General features: G+C 40.4%; 1 protein-coding gene across 1 annotated transcript; it reads right to left on the bottom strand.

Moving 5' to 3' along the window:
• Positions 1-15,980: 15,980 nt before the first annotated feature.
• Positions 15,981-21,313, bottom strand: LOC134290145 (uncharacterized). Its single transcript, XM_062857190.1, has 2 exons — positions 17,801-21,313; positions 15,981-17,756 (listed from the first exon to the last, which is right to left on the bottom strand). Exons 1-2 carry the CDS (start codon positions 21,311-21,313, stop codon positions 15,981-15,983), a joined length of 5,289 nt encoding a protein of 1,762 aa, XP_062713174.1.
• Positions 21,314-23,372: the final 2,059 nt, after the last annotated feature.

Below are 23,372 nucleotides of genomic sequence, written 5' to 3'. Positions count from 1 at the left end.
ATGAATATTAGTTTAATCCGGGTATGCAGATACAAATCGATAGAAAAAGAGTAGTTCTACAAAACGGCAAAGAAAAAGCGGTGCTTTGTTGAAAAGCACAATATTTCTGGGTGGTCAAAGTGGGACCAGCACAATTGGGTTGTTTAGTGAATAAAATATTGCTATTTTCTAAAGCCTAATCGAAAGAGCTCATTTTTCTGAGCATAATGTAATTTTATTGGATTCCAATACCTTTGTTTTGATGGGTAAATTAACAAAACAGTTTCGATTTTCGTGGATAGAATGACAGTTCAATCGATAAAATGACAGTTCAACCCGAACAAAAAAATTTCCTCATACAAACTTTAAATGCATTTTAAAAATAGTTACCGGACTCCAAAAATTATGAAATTTTGGATTTCGACTAATTTTAGGGCGGAGAATCTGACTATGTAATAAACCGGACACCCCTAAAGAACCCAATTGTGCTGTTCCGTCCCCAAGGCGGTCCAAATTCCATCGGAAATTGCCTATTCTTAGGCATTTCATGGTATAGAAGATTGACTTTAATTATTAAATCACTACAAAGTGATAGTTTGTAAAAACTTAGACGTATAATTTTATTTCAAGGAACACGATATTAGTTTTTACGAGTTTTTTTTAAAGAACTTTGAATACTTGGGTGAATAATATTACTCCATATTATTGACCTCGCAGCACCAAATCGGAGTTCGCCAGTTGGACTAGCGAAACGAAGTTTTCAGCGAACTTTCTGTCATTCCTCATCCGACCCGACATGCATCCCTGATGTTTTCGTTTTCAGTCCGACGCCGTGTCGACAACCACGACTTTATCCTACCTGGGCGTCTGTCAGTGCGAGTGCGCCAAATTTTGCGTGAGTGAGCATGTGGTGTTGGTGATTAAGGCGAAACGGTACGCTAGCCGCTGTGAATAAGACAAATTGTTTTGGTAATGTCGATCTGATTTTTTTCGAAAACGCAAACTGAAAAGCATTCATTTGCTAAAAACAGTAAGCGCACAGGTACAAGTAGTTAGCAAGTCCGGAATTTTGTGTGAAATTGGTTTTTGTTTTCACAACGGAAAAATGTTTCTGAGTACCATGGTGAGTTCGTCTCATCTCACCTTAAGTTCGCTAGTAATGCAGTGAATTTTGAGCAATGCTCATTCTTCGGTTTTCTTCCAAATCCACAATATCGAAATCGTGAATTAGATTGGTACACGGATTTGCTGTTCTTATTATCTTCTTCTTATTCACTTCTATGATTTGAATACCCTGTCAAGCTGATCTCGTGTTCCTAGATTTGAAATTATACGTCTAAATCTCTACAAACTAACACTTTGCAGTGATTTAATAATTACAATAAATCTTCTGTATCATAAAACGTGTAAAAGTTGGCAATTTTTAGCAATTACTTAGAGAACACCGACCGGCATGAGGACGGACCAGCGCAATTGTGCTGGTCCTAATTTGACCCTAAAAAGTGCATAGGTGGATAAAGTAGCCGAAGTAAAGAAAGTTTTATTCTAGAGGACGTTAAGTTTATAAAAGAAAATTTGAGATAATCATTCATTTATAATCCGTCACGAAAGGGATATAAAATTTCAAACGACAAAACTCAGTGATTAAAATTATTCACTGAAATGTACATTACTCACTCCTAAGCTTAGAACAAGCTTAGTTCATATAAAATTTCAAACAACAAAACTCAGTGATTGAAATTATTCACTGAAATGTATAATACTCGCTCCTAAGCTTAGAACAAGCTTAGTTCATATAAAATTTCAAACGACAAAACTCAGTGATAAAAATTGTTCATTAAAATGTATGATTCTCGCTCCTAAGCTTAGAACAAGCTTAGTTCATATAAAATTTCAAACGACAAAACTCAGTGATTGAAATTATTCACTGAAATGTATAATACTCGCTCCTAAGCTTAGAACAAGCTTAGTTCATATAAAATTTCAAACGACAAAACTCAGTGATAAAAATTGTTCACTAAAATGTATGATTCTCGCTCCTAAGCTTAGAACAAGCTTAGTTCATATAAAATTTCAAACGACAAAACTCAATGATTAAAATTATTCACTGAAATGTACATAACTCACTCCTAAGCTTAGAACAAGCTTAGTTCATATAAAATTTCAAACAACAAAACTCAGTGATTGAAATTATTCACTGAAATGTATAATACTCGCTCCTAAGCTTAGAACAAGCTTAGTTCATATAAAATTTCAAACGACAAAACTCAGTGATAAAAATTGTTCACTAAAATGTATGATTCTCGCTCCTAAGCTTAGAACAAGCTTAGTTCATATAAAATTTCAAACGACAAAACTCAGTGATTAAAATTATTCACTGAAATGTATGATTCTCGCTCCTAAGCTAAGAACAAGCTTAGTTCATATAAAATTTCAAACGACAAAACTCGGTGATTAAAATTATTCACTGAAATGTACATTACTCACTCCTAAGCTTAGAACAAGCTTAGTTCATATAAAATTTCAAACGACAAAACTCAGTGATTAAAATTATTCACTGAAATGTACATTACTCACTCCTAAGCTTAGAACAAGCTTAGTTCATATAAAATTTCAAACGACAAAACTCAGTGATTAAAATTATTCACTGAAATGTACATTACTCACTCCTAAGCTTAGAACAAGCTTAGTTCATATAAAATTTCAAACAACAAAACTCAGTGATTGAAATTATTCACTGAAATGTATAATACTCGCTCCTAAGCTTAGAACAAGCTTAGTTCATATAAAATTTCAAACGACAAAACTCAGTGATAAAAATTGTTCACTAAAATGTATGATTCTCGCTCCTAAGCTTAGAACAAGCTTAGTTCATATAAAATTTCAAACGACAAAACTCAGTGATTAAAATTATTCACTGAAATGTACATTACTCACTCCTAAGCTAAGAACAAGCTTAGTTCATATAAAATTTCAAACGACAAAACTCGGTGATTAAAATTATTCACTGAAATGTACATTACTCACTCCTAAGCTTAGAACAAGCTTAGTTCATATAAAATTTCAAACGACAAAACTCAGTGATTAAAATTATTCACTGAAATGTACATTACTCACTCCTAAGCTTAGAACAAGCTTAGTTCATATAAAATTTCAAACGACAAAACTCTGTGATTAAAATTGTTCACTGAAATGTATGATTCTCGCTCCTAAGCTTAGAACAAGCTTAGTTCATATAAAATTTCAAACGACAAAACTCAGTGATTAAAATTGTTCACTGAAATGTATGATTCTCGCTGTTAAGCTTAGAACAAGCTTAGTTCATATAAAATTTCAAACGACAAAACTCAGCGATTTAAATTATTTACTGAAATGTATGATTCTCGCTCCTAAGCTTAGAACAAGCTTAGTTCATATAAAATTTCAAACGACAAAACTCAGTGATTAAAATTGTTCACTGAAATGTATGATTCTCGCTCCTAAGCTTAGAACAAGCTTAGTTCATATAAAATTTCAAACGACAAAACTCAGTGATTAAAATTGTTCACTGAAATGTATGATTCTCGCTCCTAAGCTTAGAACAAGCTTAGTTCATATAAAATTTCAAACGACAAAACTCAGCGATTTAAATTATTTACTGAAATGTATGATTCTCGCTCCTAAGCTTAGAACAAGCTTAGTTCATATAAAATTTCAAACGACAAAACTCAGTGATTAAAATTGTTCACTGAAATGTATGATTCTCGCTCCTAAGCTTAGAACAAGCTTAGTTCATATAAAATTTGAAACGACAAAACTCAGCGATTTAAATTATTTACTGAAATGTATGATTCTCACTCCTAAGCTTAGAACAAGCTTAGTTCATATAAAATTTCAATCGACAACACTCAGTGTTTTAAATTATTCACTAAAATGTATGATTCTCACTCCTAAGCTTAGAACAAGCTTAGTTCATATAAAATTTCAAACGACAAAACTCTGTGATTAAAATTGTTCACTAAAATGCATGATTCTCGCTCCTAAGCTTAGAACAAGCTTAGTTCATATAAAATTTCAATCGACAACACTCAGTGTTTTAAATTATTCACTGAAATGTATGATTCTCGCTCCTAAGCTTAGAACAAGCTTAGTTCATATAAAATTTCAAACGACAAAACTCAGTGATTAAAATTGTTCACTGAAATGTATGATTCTCGCTCCTAAGCTTAGAACAAGCTTAGTTCATTAAAATTTCAAACGACAAAACTCTGTGATTAAAATTATCAACTGAAATGTACATTACTGACTCCTAAGCTTAGAACAAGCTTAGTTCAAATAAAATTTCAAACGACAAAACTCAGTGATTAAAATTATCCACTGAAATGTACATTACTCACTCCTAAGCTTAGAACAAGCTTAGATCATATAAAATTTCAAACGACAAAACTCAGTGATTGAAATTATTCACTGAAATGTATAATACTCGCTCCTAAGCTTAGAACAAGCTTAGGACAAACGACAAAACTCAGTGATTAAAATTATTCACTGAAATGTACATTACTCACTCCTAAGCTTAGAACAAGCTTAGTTCATATAAAATTTCAAACGACAAAACTCTGTGATTAAAATTGTTCACTAAAATGCATGATTCTCGCTCCTAAGCTTAGAACAAGCTTAGTTCATATAAAATTTCAATCGACAACACTCAGTGTTTTAAATTATTCACTGAAATGTATGATTCTCGCTCCTAAGCTTAGAACAAGCTTAGTTCATATAAAATTTCAAACGACAAAACTCAGTGATTAAAATTGTTCACTAAAATGCATGATTCTCGCTCCTAAGCTTAGAACAAGCTTAGTTCATATAAAATTTCAATCGACAAAACTCAGTGATTTAAATTATTCACTGAAATGTATGAACAAGCTTAGTTCATATAAAATTTCAAACGACAAAACTCAGTGATTAAAATTGTTCACTGAAATGTATGATTCTCGCTCCTAAGCTTAGAACAAGCTTAGTTCATTAAAATTTCAAATGACAAAACTCTGTGATTAAAATTATCAACTGAAATGTACATTACTGACTCCTAAGCTTAGAACAAGCTTAGTTCAAATAAAATTTCAAACGACAAAACTCAGTGATTAAAATTATCCACTGAAATGTACATTACTCACTCCTAAGCTTAGAACAAGCTTAGTTCATTAAAATTTCAAACGACAAAACTCTGTGATTAAAATTATCAACTGAAATGTACATTACTGACTCCTAAGCTTAGAACAAGCTTAGTTCAAATAAAATTTCAAACGACAAAACTCAGTGATTAAAATTATCCACTGAAATGTACATTACTCACTCCTAAGCTTAGAACAAGCTTAGTTCATATAAAATTTCAAACGACAAAACTCAGTGATTAAAATTGTTCACTGAAATGTATGATTCTCACTCCTAAGCTTAGAACAAGCTTAGATCATATAAAATTTCAAACGACAAAACTCAGTGATTGAAATTATTCACTGAAATGTATAATACTCGCTCCTAAGCTTAGAACAAGCTTAGGACAAACGACAAAACTCAGTGATTAAAATTATTCACTGAAATGTACATTACTCACTCCTAAGCTTAGAACAAGCTTAGTTCATATAAAATTCCAAACAACAAAACTCAGTGATTAAAATTATTCACTAAATTGTATAATACTCGCTCCTAAGCTTGGAATGAGCTTAGAAAGCGCAAAATAATCCCAGAATGCATTTGACTTGCATTTGCATCACATAGAATCTAGTGTGCTCCTAAGCTTGGAATGAGCTTAGAAAGCGCAAAATAATCTCCGAATGCATTTGACTTGCATTTGCATCACATAGAATCTAGTGTGTTCCTAAGCTTGGAATGAGCTTAGAAAGCGCAAAATAATCTCCGAATGCATTTTACCTGCATTTGCATCACATAGAATCTAGTGTACTCCTAAGCTTGGAATGAGCTTAGAAAGCGCAAAATAATCTCCGAATGCATTTGACTTGCATTTGCATCACATAGAATCTAGTGTGTTCCTAAGCTTGGAATGAGCTTAGAAAGCGCAAAATAATCTCCGAATGCATTTTACCTGCATTTGCATCACATAGAATCTAGTGTACTCCTAAGCTTGGAATGAGCTTAGAAAGCGCAAAATAATCTCCGAATGCATTTGACTTGCATTTGCATCACATAGAATCTAGTGTGCTCCTAAGCTTGGAATGAGCTTAGAAAGCGCAAAATAATCTCCGAATGCATTTTACCTGCATTTGCATCACATAGAATCTAGTGTACTCCTAAGCTTGGAATGAGCTTAGAAAGCGCAAAATAATCTCCGAATGCATTTGACTTGCATTTGCATCACATAGAATCTAGTGTGTTCCTAAGCTTGGAATGAGCTTAGAAAGCGCAAAATAATCTCCGAATGCATTTTACCTGCATTTGCATCACATAGAATCTAGTGTACTCCTAAGCTTGGAATGAGCTTAGAAAGCGCAAAATAATCTCCGAATGCATTTGACTTGCATTTGCATCACATAGAATCTAGTGTACTCCTATGCTTGACTTGCATTTGCATTTGACTTGCATTTGCATCACATAGAATCTAGTGTGCTTCTAAGCTTGGAATGAGCTTAGAAAGCGCAAAATAATCTCAGAATGCATTTGACTTGCATTTGCATCACATAGAATCTAGTGTACTCCTATGCTTGACTTGCATTTGCATTTGACTTGCATTTGCATCACATAGAATCTAGTGTGCTCCTAAGCTTGGAATGAGCTTAGAAAGCGCAAAATAATCTCCGAATGCATTTGACTTGCATTTGCATCACATAGAATCTAGTGTGTTCCTAAGCTTGGAATGAGCTTAGGAAGCGCAAAATAATCTCCGAATGCATTTTACCTGCATTTGCATCACATAGAATCTAGTGTACTCCTAAGCTTGGAATGAGCTTAGAAAGCGCAAAATAATCTCCGAATGCATTTGACTTGCATTTGCATCACATAGAATCTAGTGTGTTCCTAAGCTTGGAATGAGCTTAGAAAGCGCAAAATAATCTCCGAATGCATTTTACCTGCATTTGCATCACATAGAATCTAGTGTACTCCTAAGCTTGGAATGAGCTTAGGAAGCGCAAAATAATCCCAGAATGCATTTGACTTGCATTTGCATCACATAGAATCTAGTGTGCTCCTAAGCTTGGAATGAGCTTAGAAAGCGCAAAATAATCTCAGAATGCATTTGACTTGCATTTGCATCACATAGAATCTAGTGTGCTCCTTAGCTTGGAATGAGCTTAGAAAGCGCAAAATAATCTCAGAATGCATTTGACTTGCATATGCATCACATAGAATCTAGTGTGCTCCTAAGCTTGGAATGAGCTTAGGAAGCGCAAAATAATCCCAGAATGCATTTGACTTGCATTTGCATCACATAGAATCTAGTGTGCTTCTAAGCTTGGAATGAGCTTAGAAAGCGCAAAATAATCTCAGAATGCATTTGACTTGCATTTGCATCACATAGAATCTAGTGTACTCCTATGCTTGACTTGCATTTGCATTTGACTTGCATTTGCATCACATAGAATCTAGTGTGCTCCTAAGCTTGGAATGAGCTTAGAAAGCGCAAAATAATCTCCGAATGCATTTGACTTGCATTTGCATCACATAGAATCTAGTGTGTTCCTAAGCTTGGAATGAGCTTAGGAAGCGCAAAATAATCTCCGAATGCATTTTACCTGCATTTGCATCACATAGAATCTAGTGTACTCCTAAGCTTGGAATGAGCTTAGAAAGCGCAAAATAATCTCCGAATGCATTTGACTTGCATTTGCATCACATAGAATCTAGTGTGTTCCTAAGCTTGGAATGAGCTTAGAAAGCGCAAAATAATCTCCGAATGCATTTTACCTGCATTTGCATCACATAGAATCTAGTGTACTCCTAAGCTTGGAATGAGCTTAGGAAGCGCAAAATAATCCCAGAATGCATTTGACTTGCATTTGCATCACATAGAATCTAGTGTGCTCCTAAGCTTGGAATGAGCTTAGAAAGCGCAAAATAATCTCCGAATGCATTTGACTTGCATTTGCATCACATAGAATCTAGTGTGCTCCTTAGCTTGGAATGAGCTTAGAAAGCGCAAAATAATCTCAGAATGCATTTGACTTGCATATGCATCACATAGAATCTAGTGTGCTCCTAAGCTTGGAATGAGCTTAGGAAGCGCAAAATAATCCCAGAATGCATTTGACTTGCATTTGCATCACATAGAATCTAGTGTGTTCCTAAGCTTGGAATGAGCTTAGAAAGCGCAAAATAATCTCCGAATGCATTTTACCTGCATTTGCATCACATAGAATCTAGTGTACTCCTAAGCTTGGAATGAGCTTAGGAAGCGCAAAATAATCTCCGAATGCATTTGACTTGCATTTGCATCACATAGAATCTAGTGTGTTCCTAAGCTTGGAATGAGCTTAGAAAGCGCAAAATAATCTCCGAATGCATTTTACCTGCATTTGCATCACATAGAATCTAGTGTACTCCTAAGCTTGGAATGAGCTTAGGAAGCGCAAAATAATCCCAGAATGCATTTGACTTGCATTTGCATCACATAGAATCTAGTGTGCTCCTTAGCTTGGAATGAGCTTAGAAAGCGCAAAATAATCTCAGAATGCATTTGACTTGCATTTGCATCACATAGAATCTAGTGTGCTCCTAAGCTTGGAATGAGCTTAGAAAGCGCAAAATAATCCCAGAATGCATTTGACTTGCATTTGCATCACATAGAATCTAGTGTGTTCCTAAGCTTGGAATGAGCTTAGAAAGCGCAAAATAATCTCCGAATGCATTTTACCTGCATTTGCATCACATAGAATCTAGTGTGCTCCTAAGCTTGGAATGAGCTTAGGAAGCGCAAAATAATCTCCGAATGCATTTGACTTGCATTTGCATCACATAGAATCTAGTGTGCTCCTAAGCTTGGAATGAGCTTAGAAAGCGCAAAATAATCTCCGAATGCATTTTACCTGCATTTGCATCACATAGAATCTAGTGTGCTCCTAAGCTTGGAATGAGCTTAGGAAGCGCAAAATAATCTCCGAATGCATTTGACTTGCATTTGCATCACATAGAATCTAGTGTGCTCCTAAGCTTGGAATGAGCTTAGAAAGCGCAAAATAATCTCAGAATGCATTTGACTTGCATTTGCATCACATAGAATCTAGTGTGCTCCTAAGCTTGGAATGAGCTTAGAAAGCGCAAAATAATCTCCGAATGCATTTTACCTGCATTTGCATCACATAGAATCTAGTGTACTCCTAAGCTTGGAATGAGCTTAGAAAGCGCAAAATAATCTCCGAATGCATTTGACTTGCATTTGCATCACATAGAATCTAGTGTGTTCCTAAGCTTGGAATGAGCTTAGAAAGCGCAAAATAATCTCCGAATGCATTTTACCTGCATTTGCATCACATAGAATCTAGTGTACTCCTAAGCTTGGAATGAGCTTAGAAAGCGCAAAATAATCTCCGAATGCATTTGACTTGCATTTGCATCACATAGAATCTAGTGTGCTCCTAAGCTTGGAATGAGCTTAGAAAGCGCAAAATAATCTCCGAATGCATTTTACCTGCATTTGCATCACATAGAATCTAGTGTACTCCTAAGCTTGGAATGAGCTTAGAAAGCGCAAAATAATCTCCGAATGCATTTGACTTGCATTTGCATCACATAGAATCTAGTGTGTTCCTAAGCTTGGAATGAGCTTAGAAAGCGCAAAATAATCTCCGAATGCATTTTACCTGCATTTGCATCACATAGAATCTAGTGTACTCCTAAGCTTGGAATGAGCTTAGAAAGCGCAAAATAATCTCCGAATGCATTTGACTTGCATTTGCATCACATAGAATCTAGTGTGTTCCTAAGCTTGGAATGAGCTTAGAAAGCGCAAAATAATCTCCGAATGCATTTTACCTGCATTTGCATCACATAGAATCTAGTGTACTCCTAAGCTTGGAATGAGCTTAGAAAGCGCAAAATAATCTCCGAATGCATTTGACTTGCATTTGCATCACATAGAATCTAGTGTGTTCCTAAGCTTGGAATGAGCTTAGAAAGCGCAAAATAATCTCCGAATGCATTTGACTTGCATTTGCATCACATAGAATCTAGTGTACTCCTATGCTTGACTTGCATTTGCATTTGACTTGCATTTGCATCACATAGAATCTAGTGTGTTCCTAAGCTTGGAATGAGCTTAGAAAGCGCAAAATAATCTCCGAATGCATTTGACTTGCATTTGCATCACATAGAATCTAGTGTACTCCTATGCTTGACTTGCATTTGCATTTGACTTGCATTTGCATCACATAGAATCTAGTGTGCTCCTAAGCTTGGAATGAGCTTAGAAAGCGCAAAATAATCTCCGAATGCATTTGACTTGCATTTGCATCACATAGAATCTAGTGTGTTCCTAAGCTTGGAATGAGCTTAGGAAGCGCAAAATAATCTCCGAATGCATTTTACCTGCATTTGCATCACATAGAATCTAGTGTACTCCTAAGCTTGGAATGAGCTTAGAAAGCGCAAAATAATCTCCGAATGCATTTGACTTGCATTTGCATCACATAGAATCTAGTGTGTTCCTAAGCTTGGAATGAGCTTAGAAAGCGCAAAATAATCTCCGAATGCATTTTACCTGCATTTGCATCACATAGAATCTAGTGTACTCCTAAGCTTGGAATGAGCTTAGGAAGCGCAAAATAATCCCAGAATGCATTTGACTTGCATTTGCATCACATAGAATCTAGTGTGCTCCTTAGCTTGGAATGAGCTTAGAAAGCGCAAAATAATCTCAGAATGCATTTGACTTGCATTTGCATCACATAGAATCTAGTGTGCTCCTAAGCTTGGAATGAGCTTAGAAAGCGCAAAATAATCTCCGAATGCATTTGACTTGCATTTGCATCACATAGAATCTAGTGTGCTCCTTAGCTTGGAATGAGCTTAGAAAGCGCAAAATAATCTCAGAATGCATTTGACTTGCATATGCATCACATAGAATCTAGTGTGCTCCTAAGCTTGGAATGAGCTTAGGAAGCGCAAAATAATCCCAGAATGCATTTGACTTGCATTTGCATCACATAGAATCTAGTGTGTTCCTAAGCTTGGAATGAGCTTAGAAAGCGCAAAATAATCTCCGAATGCATTTTACCTGCATTTGCATCACATAGAATCTAGTGTACTCCTAAGCTTGGAATGAGCTTAGGAAGCGCAAAATAATCCCAGAATGCATTTGACTTGCATTTGCATCACATAGAATCTAGTGTGCTCCTAAGCTTGGAATGAGCTTAGAAAGCGCAAAATAATCCCAGAATGCATTTGACTTGCATTTGCATCACATAGAATCTAGTGTGCTCCTAAGCTTGGAATGAGCTTAGAAAGCGCAAAATAATCTCCGAATGCATTTTACCTGCATTTGCATCACATAGAATCTAGTGTACTCCTAAGCTTGGAATGAGCTTAGAAAGCGCAAAATAATCTCCGAATGCATTTGACTTGCATTTGCATCACATAGAATCTAGTGTGTTCCTAAGCTTGGAATGAGCTTAGAAAGCGCAAAATAATCTCCGAATGCATTTTACCTGCATTTGCATCACATAGAATCTAGTGTGCTCCTAAGCTTGGAATGAGCTTAGAAAGCGCAAAATAATCTCCGAATGCATTTGACTTGCATTTGCATCACATAGAATCTAGTGTGCTCCTTAGCTTGGAATGAGCTTAGAAAGCGCAAAATAATCTCAGAATGCATTTGACTTGCATATGCATCACATAGAATCTAGTGTGCTCCTAAGCTTGGAACAGAGGCGACGCGTGGTCTATTAGGGGACCTGTTCAACATTGAGGATAAATTCAAAATTGGAATTTGGTACACTTATGTTGAAGAATAGGTATGAGAGATGAGAATTATATATTATAATGCATTCCAAAACTAAAAGTGGTGCACTTTTCTTCTGAATAATCGCAGATTTGCTGGAGCCAAACAAAATGAATTCGTGGCCGTTCGATTACCAACGTCAGTCGTTTAAGCTTATCATGGTACATACTTGGAGTTTGGGTTTATTTCCCTTCCCACTACTGGAAGAAAGCTTTCGTCAAACAACAAATCCTTCGCATGGCCACCATGTTGTGGTGCTTGAATGTCCGTCTGACGTGATTAACGAAACATACAATTATAAAACTACTTTTCCAGATAATGAAAAGGATTCTGAAATGAATCTTAATCAATCTAATCCTTACAGTCATCTGGGTTAATTTGGTTCAATGTTAAAGCCGATCAAAATAAGTTTTTCAGTTCTGTTTGAAAATTAAGAGACTGGGGTCTCAGTGCCATTACTAATCTTACGCTCCCAAACGCATTCTATAAGAAAACAAGTGATATGTAGAATGAAAACGGGTAGCATTCAAATTTCTTGCCAAAAAATATTGAAGCTAGGAAAAGTTTAATAACAATTTAACTAATTAATTAAATTGCATTTTAACATTGAATAATGTACGCAATACACGCCAAATGAAAGCACATTCAGCTTCAGCAGCAGGTACGCATGGTTGGTTGGTGCGCAAGCCACGCGCATTGAATGCATGCAATGATTACGGTGAGAAAGTCTCTCTTTTTTCTTCGTTTTTTTCTCTCTCGTTCAAGCCGGTGGGTTGAACACGATGAGAGACACCGACGCCAAGCTGCATGCAAGTTTACCGCGCTTTTTGACGCAACACGGTAAGAGTGGCTCACACAGCGGTATGTTAGTTTAGCAAAAATGGTTCTGTTAGAATTAAGTTGTAATCATAGAGCGCTTTTTGATTTTGGGATAAGAACATGACGACATTCACGTAATTAAACTGTTTTCTGCTGAAATCCGTTTTCTGTGGAAGCATTGTCATGCGCGATTTAAATGAGTTTAAACTCAATTCTATGCGAATCATTTTTAGCGTCAAACAAAAATGCGCACGAGAGACTGATATAGCAAACGTTGTTCAAATTCGCCTGTAGAACGGGTTGATCTCACACATTTACACCTCCAGCCGTATACGAACATCCGACCTATTGCAGTGTGTTGGGGCGTTCATATATGAGAGCTTGTTCAACAGAAAAAGTTGAACTACGGTGCGGTGTGCTCTTTTTGCTTCTCGGCCGCTTCACGGTGGGTGGTTGGGCAACTGTCTTATAATGGTGGGATGGGTGGTACGCACCAGTTTTTTGTTCCAACGGAGATGTAATGTATTGAAGCCTTGTAAAAACATTTTTTTTCAAGTTCTGTGATAATATAAAATTTAATCCATATAATTTAGGTTAATTTAAAATGACAAAGACTGGGATGGTGAAACAATTCCTCATTATTTTCTCCCAAATCGAATACCTGTGCAATGAACTGGTTGAACACGCCGACGAGACGCCTCTGGCTTGGAATGAGCTTAGGAAGCGCAAAATAATCCCAGAATGCATTTGACTTGCATTTGCATCACATAGAATCTAGTGTGTTCCTAAGCTTGGAATGAGCTTAGAAAGCGCAAAATAATCTCCGAATGCATTTTACCTGCATTTGCATCACATAGAATCTAGTGTGCTCCTTAGCTTGGAATGAGCTTAGAAAGCGCAAAATAATCTCAGAATGCATTTGACTTGCATTTGCATCACATAGAACCTAGTGTGCTCCTAAGCTTGGAATGAGCTTAGGAAGCGCAAAATAATCCCAGAATGCATTTGACTTGCATTTGCATCACATAGAATCTAGTGTGTTCCTAAGCTTGGAATGAGCTTAGAAAGCGCAAAATAATCTCCGAATGCATTTTACCTGCATTTGCATCACATAGAATCTAGTGTGCTCCTTAGCTTGGAATGAGCTTAGAAAGCGCAAAATAATCTCAGAATGCATTTGACTTGCATATGCATCACATAGAATCTAGTGTGCTCCTAAGCTTGGAATGAGCTTAGGAAGCGCAAAATAATCCCAGAATGCATTTGACTTGCATTTGCATCACATAGAATCTAGTGTGCTTCTAAGCTTGGAATGAGCTTAGGAAGCGCAAAATAATCTCAGAATGCATTTGACTTGCATTTGCATCACATAGAATCTAGTGTGCTCCTTGGAATGAGCTTAGAAAGCGCAAAATATCCCAGAATGCATTCGACTTGCATTTGCATCACATAGAATCTAGTGTGCTCCTAAGCTTGGAATGAGCTTAGAAAGCGCAAAATAATCTCCGAATGCATTTTACCTGCATTTGCATCACATAGAATCTAGTGTACTCCTAAGCTTGGAATGAGCTTAGAAAGCGCAAAATATCCCAGAATGCATTCGACTTGCATTTGCATCACATAGAATCTAGTGTGTTCCTAAGCTTGGAATGAGCTTAGGAAGCGCAAAATAATCTCCGAATGCATTTTACCTGCATTTGCATCACATAGAATCTAGTGTACTCCTAAGCTTGGAATGAGCTTAGAAAGCGCAAAATAATCTCCGAATGCATTTGACTTGCATTTGCATCACATAGAATCTAGTGTGTTCCTAAGCTTGGAATGAGCTTAGAAAGCGCAAAATAATCTCCGAATGCATTTTACCTGCATTTGCATCACATAGAATCTAGTGTACTCCTAAGCTTGGAATGAGCTTAGGAAGCGCAAAATAATCCCAGAATGCATTTGACTTGCATTTGCATCACATAGAATCTAGTGTGCTCCTTAGCTTGGAATGAGCTTAGAAAGCGCAAAATATCCCAGAATGCATTCGACTTGCATTTGCATCACATAGAATCTAGTGTGCTCCTAAGCTTGGAATGAGCTTAGAAAGCGCAAAATAATCTCCGAATGCATTTTACCTGCATTTGCATCACATAGAATCTAGTGTACTCCTAAGCTTGGAATGAGCTTAGAAAGCGCAAAATATCCCAGAATGCATTCGACTTGCATTTGCATCACATAGAATCTAGTGTGCTCCTAAGCTTGGAATGAGCTTAGAAAGCGCAAAATAATCTCCGAATGCATTTGACTTGCATTTGCATCACATAGAATCTAGTGTGTTCCTAAGCTTGGAATGAGCTTAGAAAGCGCAAAATAATCTCCGAATGCATTTGACTTGCATTTGCATCACATAGAATCTAGTGTGTTCCTAAGCTTGGAATGAGCTTAGAAAGCGCAAAATAATCTCCGAATGCATTTTACCTGCATTTGCATCACATAGAATCTAGTGTACTCCTAAGCTTGGAATGAGCTTAGGAAGCGCAAAATAATCCCAGAATGCATTTGACTTGCATTTGCATCACATAGAATCTAGTGTGTTCCTAAGCTTGGAATGAGCTTAGAAAGCGCAAAATAATCCCAGAATGCATTTGACTTGCATTTGCATCACATAGAATCTAGTGTGCTCCTTAGCTTGGAATGAGCTTAGAAAGCGCAAAATAATCTCAGAATGCATTTGACTTGCATTTGCATCACATAGAATCTAGTGTGCTCCTTGGAATGAGCTTAGAAAGCGCAAAATATCCCAGAATGCATTCGACTTGCATTTGCATCACATAGAATCTAGTGTGCTCCTAAGCTTGGAATGAGCTTAGAAAGCGCAAAATAATCTCCGAATGCATTTGACTTGCATTTGCATCACATAGAATCTAGTGTGTTCCTAAGCTTGGAATGAGCTTAGAAAGCGCAAAATAATCCCAGAATGCATTTGACTTGCATTTGCATCACATAGAATCTAGTGTGTTCCTAAGCTTGGAATGAGCTTAGAAAGCGCAAAATAATCTCCGAATGCATTGTCCACACTGATCTGCGTTCCGGGAGTTAAACTCGGGAGAAAAAAATAAAGCACGTTTTCTCTTGCTCGGTGCAAACTCAACTCTGTTTATTTAGGTCTTAACATTGGGAGATCTCTCTTTTACAAAAGTGGGCGCTTTTGCGCAAATGATCGAATAAAATAATCAACATCCACCCCCCAGTTGGCACGCAGTGTCCAACAACTTTAAACGGAACCTTCCTCAATTGGCAAAACAGCGATCTTGCTGATGGCTCTTTTGACTTCGCCGGTTGTTGTTCGGATGGTAACCACTCGGACGATGTTATCCGAGCCAGGGTGAGTCTGAACAATCCGTCCCATTCGCCATTGTTGCGGTGCCATATTCTCCTCTCGCAGGACCACTAGCATTCCAGGTTTAATAATCAGCTTTTGTTTATACCATTTTCCTCTAGGTTGCAGTTCGTTCAGGTATTCCGAAGACCATCTCGCCCAGAACACTTGTTTTTGTCTTCGAAGATACTGCCAACGTGACAACCGCGACACCTTAACTTCTTCGTAACTCGGTTCCGGATACGCCGTGAGTTCACGACCCACCAAAAAGTGAGCTGGAGTCAGCGCCGTTAAATCGTTTGGGTCGCACGTCAACTGTGTCATCGGCCGTGAATTGAGGATGGCCTCTATTTGGACGACTACTGTTGTAAGCTCCTCGTAGGACAAGGAAGTTTCGCACAACACCTTCTTCAGCAATGACTTGGCCGCCTTCACCCCAGCCTCCCATATACCGCCGAAATTAGGAGAACGAGGCGGGATGAAAGACCATTGTATCTCCTTCGCATCACAAAACTCGTTGATCTTAGTGGCGGTCTGCTGTTGCTTGAATAGCTCGTACAGCTCTGTCAATTCGGACTGCGCTCCGCAAAAGTTTGTAGCATTGTCCGAATGGAGCTGTTCTGGTGTTCCTCTCCTACCGACGAATCGCTGCAAAGTTGCCAGGAATGCTTCTGTGGTTAGATCGGACGCTACCTCCAAATGTATGGCCTTCGTACTCATACAAATAAAGACAGCAATGTATGCCTTGACACGTGCTTGCCGTCGACCTTGTTTTATGTAAATGGGACCTGCGTAATCGATGCCAGTTTTAGCGAAAGGCGGAGCGGGTACAACACGATAGTCCGGCAGGTTGCCCATGAACTGCTCATTTTCCGGAGGGTTCATCCGGAAGCAACGCACACACTTCTTAACAACTTGACGAACAATACCCTTACCTCTTATCGGCCAGTATCGTTGCCGAACCATGGCAAGTAGTCCTTGTTGGCCCACGTGGAGGAGTTCCTTATGTAGTGACTCGATCAAAATTCGTGTGACGTGGTGTCCAGGCGGCAATAGCAGCTGATGCTTTCGATGAAACGGTAGCTTCGTATGCTTCAGACGGCCGCCGACTCGCAGCAACCCGTCCGAGTCCAAAAACGGCGCTAGTTGCAGAAACTTGCTCTTTTTCGTCCTGTTGTGCTGCAACATGTGCAACTCATCGGCAAATGCTTCCCGCTGCACATTCCAAATGATCTTCAATGTCGCGCTACGTAGCTCCAGGATGGAAAGCGAGCCAGATGTTCGCTCGGTCTTCTTCTTGCGGCAGTTGTTGACGAATCGATACAGATAGGCTACCACACGTTGAAGTTTTCTAAAGTTACTGTATCTTGTTAGTAGCTCGCACGGATTGAGGCGCACAACCAATTGACAGTAGGTGTGATCATCGATTTCTAGTTGCTCCTCGCTGAACGTACGTGGTTCGGGAGGTACGTAAAGGTTGTCGTTCTGTAGCAGCATGGCAGGACCGTGCCACCATAGGTTTGAGTACTGTAGATCCGACGGAGTGACTCCCCTGGAAGCCAAATCAGCGGGATTATCCTTGGAAGAGATGTACCGCCACTCGAAGTCATGTGTTAGTTGATTGATCTCTCGAACTCGGCTACCAACGAAGATTTCGAGACTGGCTGTTGACTTGTTGAGCCAACATAAGACGATTTGCGAGTCACACCACAAACCACCTTGTCGATCGCCATGTCCATGGCTTTCAGTACACCTGTGACCAGCTTCGATAGCAGAAGAGCGCCGCACAGTTCAGCTCTCGGTATGGTGTACGGTCTTCTTGCCTTCTTACTCCCTGGCTTGCTGGGAAGTGGTGTGACACGAGTTTTACTGCTCAACAAGTGCATCTCAGAGGTACCGTCACTCTTCAAGCTCCGTAGATACACACAGGCTCCATAAGCCTTTTGACTTGCATCTGAAAACCCGTGTACTTCGAAGGATGCGGCATCGTCTACTACCACTCTACGCGGAATCCGAATTTCGTTTATCTCCTGCAACGGTTCCTTGAATTGTCGCCACGTTGAATTCAGCTCGGTTGATAGAGGTTCATCCCAACTCAGCTCTTGCGACCACAGCTGCTGAATGAAGAGCTTCGCTAGCACTGTGACCGGCTCCAGTAAGCCGAGGGGATCGAATATCTTCGCCGTCTCGGATAAAACAAGTCGCTTTGTGTAGACTTCTGGTGACTCATCGTTTGGCTGCATTCGAAACAGGAACACGTCAGCTGATGGATCCCACAACAGTCCTAGGGTCTTTATCAAGTCGTTGAATTCTCGTTCTTCGATGTTTACTTGCTGCTCCCTGGCATGCTCCGGAATGCGTTGCAGCAATTCAGGGGTATTTGCGCACCACTTGTGGAGTTCGAAACCCCCTCGCTTCAGTAGTTCGATGAGCTGCGACTGGCACTTCAATGCTTCTTCTAGACTGTCAGCTCCGGTGATTGCGTCATCCATATAAACATCTTGTTTCACCACCCGCGCTCCAAGTGGGAAATCCTTCTCTTCGTCGATGGCGAGCTGTCTCAAGCAAGCGGTCGCACAAAACGGCGCACATGATGTGCCGTATGTAACCGTCTTCAACTCAAAAACGCTCAGTTCGGTGGTTGGATCGTCTCTATACAGTATCTTCTGGAAACTGGTGTCTCTGTCGTCTACCCGCACCTGACGGAACATCTTGATGACGTCGGCGGAGAACAAAAACTTGTATTTCCGAGAGCGTAGTACTATAGCTGCTAGGGTGTCCTGGATCGTCGGTCCGTTCATCAGCACATCGTTCAATGAGACATTGGTATCCGATCGTGCGGATGCATCGAACACCACACGCAATTTGGTAGATGAACTCGATGGCTTCAAAATGGCGTGGTGCGGTAGGAAGAACCCAGTACTACCATTGTCCTTGACCTTCACACAGTGTCCCAAACTAATGTACTCGTTTATAAAGGCGGAGTACTGTAGCTTGAGGTCGGGGTTCAGGTTGAGCTTCTTCTCCAATTGATAGAAACGCCTTTCTGCTATGGCACGAGATTCTCCAAGCTGGTTCACGTTGTCTCGAAAAGGTAATCGGACCACGAAATGCCCTTCTTCACGTCGATGGGTTTTGGCGAAATGCTCCAGGCATTGCTGATCTTCTGTGCTTGACACCGCCGTTCCTCCAACTTCCTCCTGATCCCAGAATCGTTGTACTAGACCCTCCAGGTTCGACTCCGGTGATTCCAGATACGCAATGTGGGACGCAGCTACTACTGTTCGTTGGATGCTTGGAAATGCTCCGCTCACGATCCATCCCAGCTTTGTGTTCCACAGCATCGCTTGACAATCGTTGAGCTTCAGACGATCCATTAACAGCAACTCAAAAAACAGTTCCGCTCCTATGAGCATGTCCACCTTGGCTGGCACACTAAACCTTGGATCCGCCAGCAGCAACTCCGATGGTATCTGCCACTGGTCAGTGTCGATCTTCCGAGCCGGCAGACATCCAGTAACGTGCGGAACCACTAGGAAGTCGAGAGTCCAGGATGCTTCGCTGTACATGGACTTGATTTGCGCCACGGCTTGATGTGAAACGACACGTCTATCTCCACTGATTCCGATGACAGGAGCTCGAACTCGTTCCCGCCGCAGCCGCAGACGCCGGACGACGCTTTCGGTAACAAAGCTGGACTGCGACCCCGAATCTAATAGGGCTCGACACAGATGATACGATCCGCTAGAATCTTGCAGCTCCACAATCGCAGTCGAAAGTAAAATCTCCTTTTCGTGAACTCGTTGTGATGGCATTGCGATGCTGATACCGGATATCGACGGAGTCAACTGCGGCGCAACATCTTCCTGCTGCTCCGCGGCGCTTCTAATTGGAACCGGCTGCTCCGACGAAATTTCTTCAAAATGCAGTAAGGTGTGGTGCCTCTTACCGCATCCGCTCACTGTACACGCTCTTGATCTACACTGACCAACTCGATGGCCGCGCTTCAGGCAATTGAAGCACAGGTTGCGCTTTTTAGTCATCTCCATTCTGTCCGACACTGTCATTTGCTTCAGCACTTCACACTTGTTTACGTTGTGCGTACTGTCGCAGATGGAACACACATCCTCCGCTGCTTGCACCGCATGCACCCTCTGCATAGGCTTCGCGGTCGGTACCACTGGCTTCATCTTGGTCGTTTCAAGGATTTTGCACTTCGTCTTGCTTTCGCACCGCTCCAGGACAAAGCAGCGGTTTTGCAGGAACTGAATGGTTTCCTCATACTCCGGAAGTTCCCTTGGCTCCACGCTGTTCTCCCACAATGCTGCTGTTGCATTATCGAGCTTGGAGGTTAGGAGCGAAACAACAAGTTGTTCAGACATTCCTTGCATCGGCAGAGCGTGGAACTTTAGCGCTTCGACGTGCCGACTGCAATCATCGACGAGTTGGCGTAATTCGATAGAGCTTTCCTTCGTCATTTTCCGCAAATTTAGCAGCCCTCCGATGTGCACGTCTACAATAGTCCTTTTATTTTCGAACCGCTCCTCAAGAGCTTTCCAGGCCAGCTGGAAATTGTTCTCGTTTACCACCTGGTCGCTCAGTACGCTCTCTGCCTTCCCCTTCAAACACTGTTGCAAGTAGTACAGTTTGGTGGCATCCGAAAGGTGGTGGTGTTTCTGCATGAGGTCTACGAAAAGCTGTTTGAAGCGGTACCATTTTTCGTACGCTCCATCGAAGCTTGGTAGGGGAACGTTGGGCAACCCGGGAACATGATTCACAGCAGCTGGCTGGGGAATGACTTCTGCCACCGTTAGCTTATTGTCATTTTTTCGAATACCGTCGATCGCTTGACAGAGTTCGATACGCAGATCCTCGTAGACGTTTTCAAACTCGACGAAATACCGTTCCTGCTCCAGCCGCTGACCGGGAAACTCCGTGTACACTTCGTTCTGGATCGTGTTATACTCTTCGTAGCAGGAATCTACCCGTCGCAGATACGTTTCTAGGTGGTAAACAGTGATGTTGGCTGCCTGTCCCAACAGATCTTTCACGCGCTGGAGCTTTGCTGCAACTGCAGTCCGTCGAGCCGTCAAAGCGTGAAATTTGTGTTCTGCCATCATTTGTTGTTGTCGCTGTTGTTGTTGCTTTTTCTGTTCCGACACCGGGGTATGAATGACGTTCCCTCTGCCTCTTGCCCGGGGTGTCAAAATATTATTCTCTTCACTCATCACTTTGTTTACATTTTTTTCAGACCGCTTTTCGAGCGGTGCAGTGTTCTCACTTCTCACTGTTTATCGATCGGCGCTCACGACGGCGCAGTTTTCACCCACACACACACGCACTTATGTTCGACCAGTCCAGCTCGGAATGGTGCTTTTTCACACTGATGTTTGACCAGTCCCCACACGGGATGGTGCTTTCTTCTCTCACTCAAATGTCCGACCGGCTTTTGCGGAAGTCGGTGCTTCTTCACACTCCGCAACAGACCGGACTTCCGCAAAAGTCGATGCAGTTCCACTCTCGTGGAAGCGAACGAATTGAGGTTAGGAACCTCAAACACTCAATGAAGACGCGTCCGGAATGCAGCTCGTTGCAGTGCGCGAACACGAAATCGCACTTCCCTCAGGAACAATACGACCGTCTCAATATTTTCCGGCAACTACGCGCGAAGAACACTCCCGGAGACAATCCGGTTCGGTTTTGGACCAAAAATGTCCACACTGATCTGCGTTCCGGGAGAAAAAATAAAGCACGTTTTCTCTTGCTCGGTGCAAACTCAACTCTGTTTATAAGGCATTTTATGAGACGTTTCAAATCAGCTGTTTTTTGAATGTTTACCAGTTTTGAAGTCCAACCGGTGGGCCCATTTATTTACATTCCGCTAGCATAACATGTGATACGGGCCCATTCAATAAACGGGGTTCATTTATCCGCAAAAATGCGTCAATCCGCCCACTATAATTAATAACCGTAGACCGTGGGAATGTTTTTTTCATCTGCTAGTGACATCATACAGCTCGGGGGATTCATACATGCCGCATTAGAAACCGAAACATCTCTGCCAGCAAAAATCTTATTAGCGCTCACCACATGTTATGCCACTTTTCGCGAAAACAAAAACATCAAATGTAAACAATAACAATAAGCGGCCCACCGGTAGAACGTCTCGTAAAATAGCTTATTTAGGTCTTAACATTGGGAGATCTCTCTTTTACAAAAGTGGGCGCTTTTGCGCAAATGATCGAATAAAATAATCAACATGCATTTTACCTGCATTTGCATCACATAGAATCTAGTGTACTCCTAAGCTTGGAATGAGCTTAGAAAGCGCAAAATAATCTCAGAATGCATTTGACTTGCATTTGCATCACATAGAATCTAGTGTACTCCTATGCTTGACTTGCATTTGCATTTGACTTGCATTTGCATCACATAGAATCTAGTGTACTCCTAAGTCCTAAGCTTGGAATGAGCTTAAGTGGTACAAAATCATCCGAGAATGCATTTAGTTTACATGCATGAGTACCCAAGCACTGTTCATAAAATCATAGAAATTTTGCGTGAAAAAACTTGAAATAGTAACTTACATGTTCAGCAGCAATATGGGCAGGCGCTCATACATTAGTATCGGATCTGTGCTAGTTATAAGAATAAAACGATGAGGAGGGGCGTATAGCTGAATAAACAGATGGTCTGGATTCCTTTTGTGAATCGAAGATCTTGCCCGCCATCGATATCTTTGTTTTCCGCATTGTATGGCTAACCGCACTGTGCCGTACATACAGACTGCTTCGAATCATCTTGAAACTTGCGCTTGCAATGGTCCAGACAGCAGGGCTACCTTCGCTTAGGAACGATGTCGCCACCCAAGCTGTAGTGATCTTCCCCGGGACCGCATTCTCAGCTCGTAGTGCACATTTGTCTTCCGGTCGAGTATAGACCGTTCTCTTACTCGCTCACCCATCACCTCGCTATCGTTATCTTCGCAGAAGTTGGAGTACGGTCTGAGATCCTTCGTAATATTCTTCTTGTCTACCTCCAAATGCCTCCCCGTCGGCACTGAAGCACGCCCGTTCCTGGGCCACACTAGCCGTTCCTGGGCCACATTTCTCCCTCGGCGACACAATCGGAGCTGCAATGTTTGCCGACAAAATCCTTTGTCATTGCATTCATTCAGCAACAACCCGGTAATCAGATAGCTCATCAACCTAAAATGGAAAGAATTGTATAATTTAAAAATTAACTTGTGTCGTAATATAAAATTATTTAATCGTTTTACTTACTGCA

This window comes from Aedes albopictus, chromosome 3, assembly GCF_035046485.1.
Source record: "Aedes albopictus strain Foshan chromosome 3, AalbF5, whole genome shotgun sequence".
Taxonomy (NCBI): Eukaryota; Metazoa; Arthropoda; class Insecta; order Diptera; family Culicidae; genus Aedes; species Aedes albopictus.
This window is presented reverse-complemented; position numbering and strand designations above follow the sequence as displayed.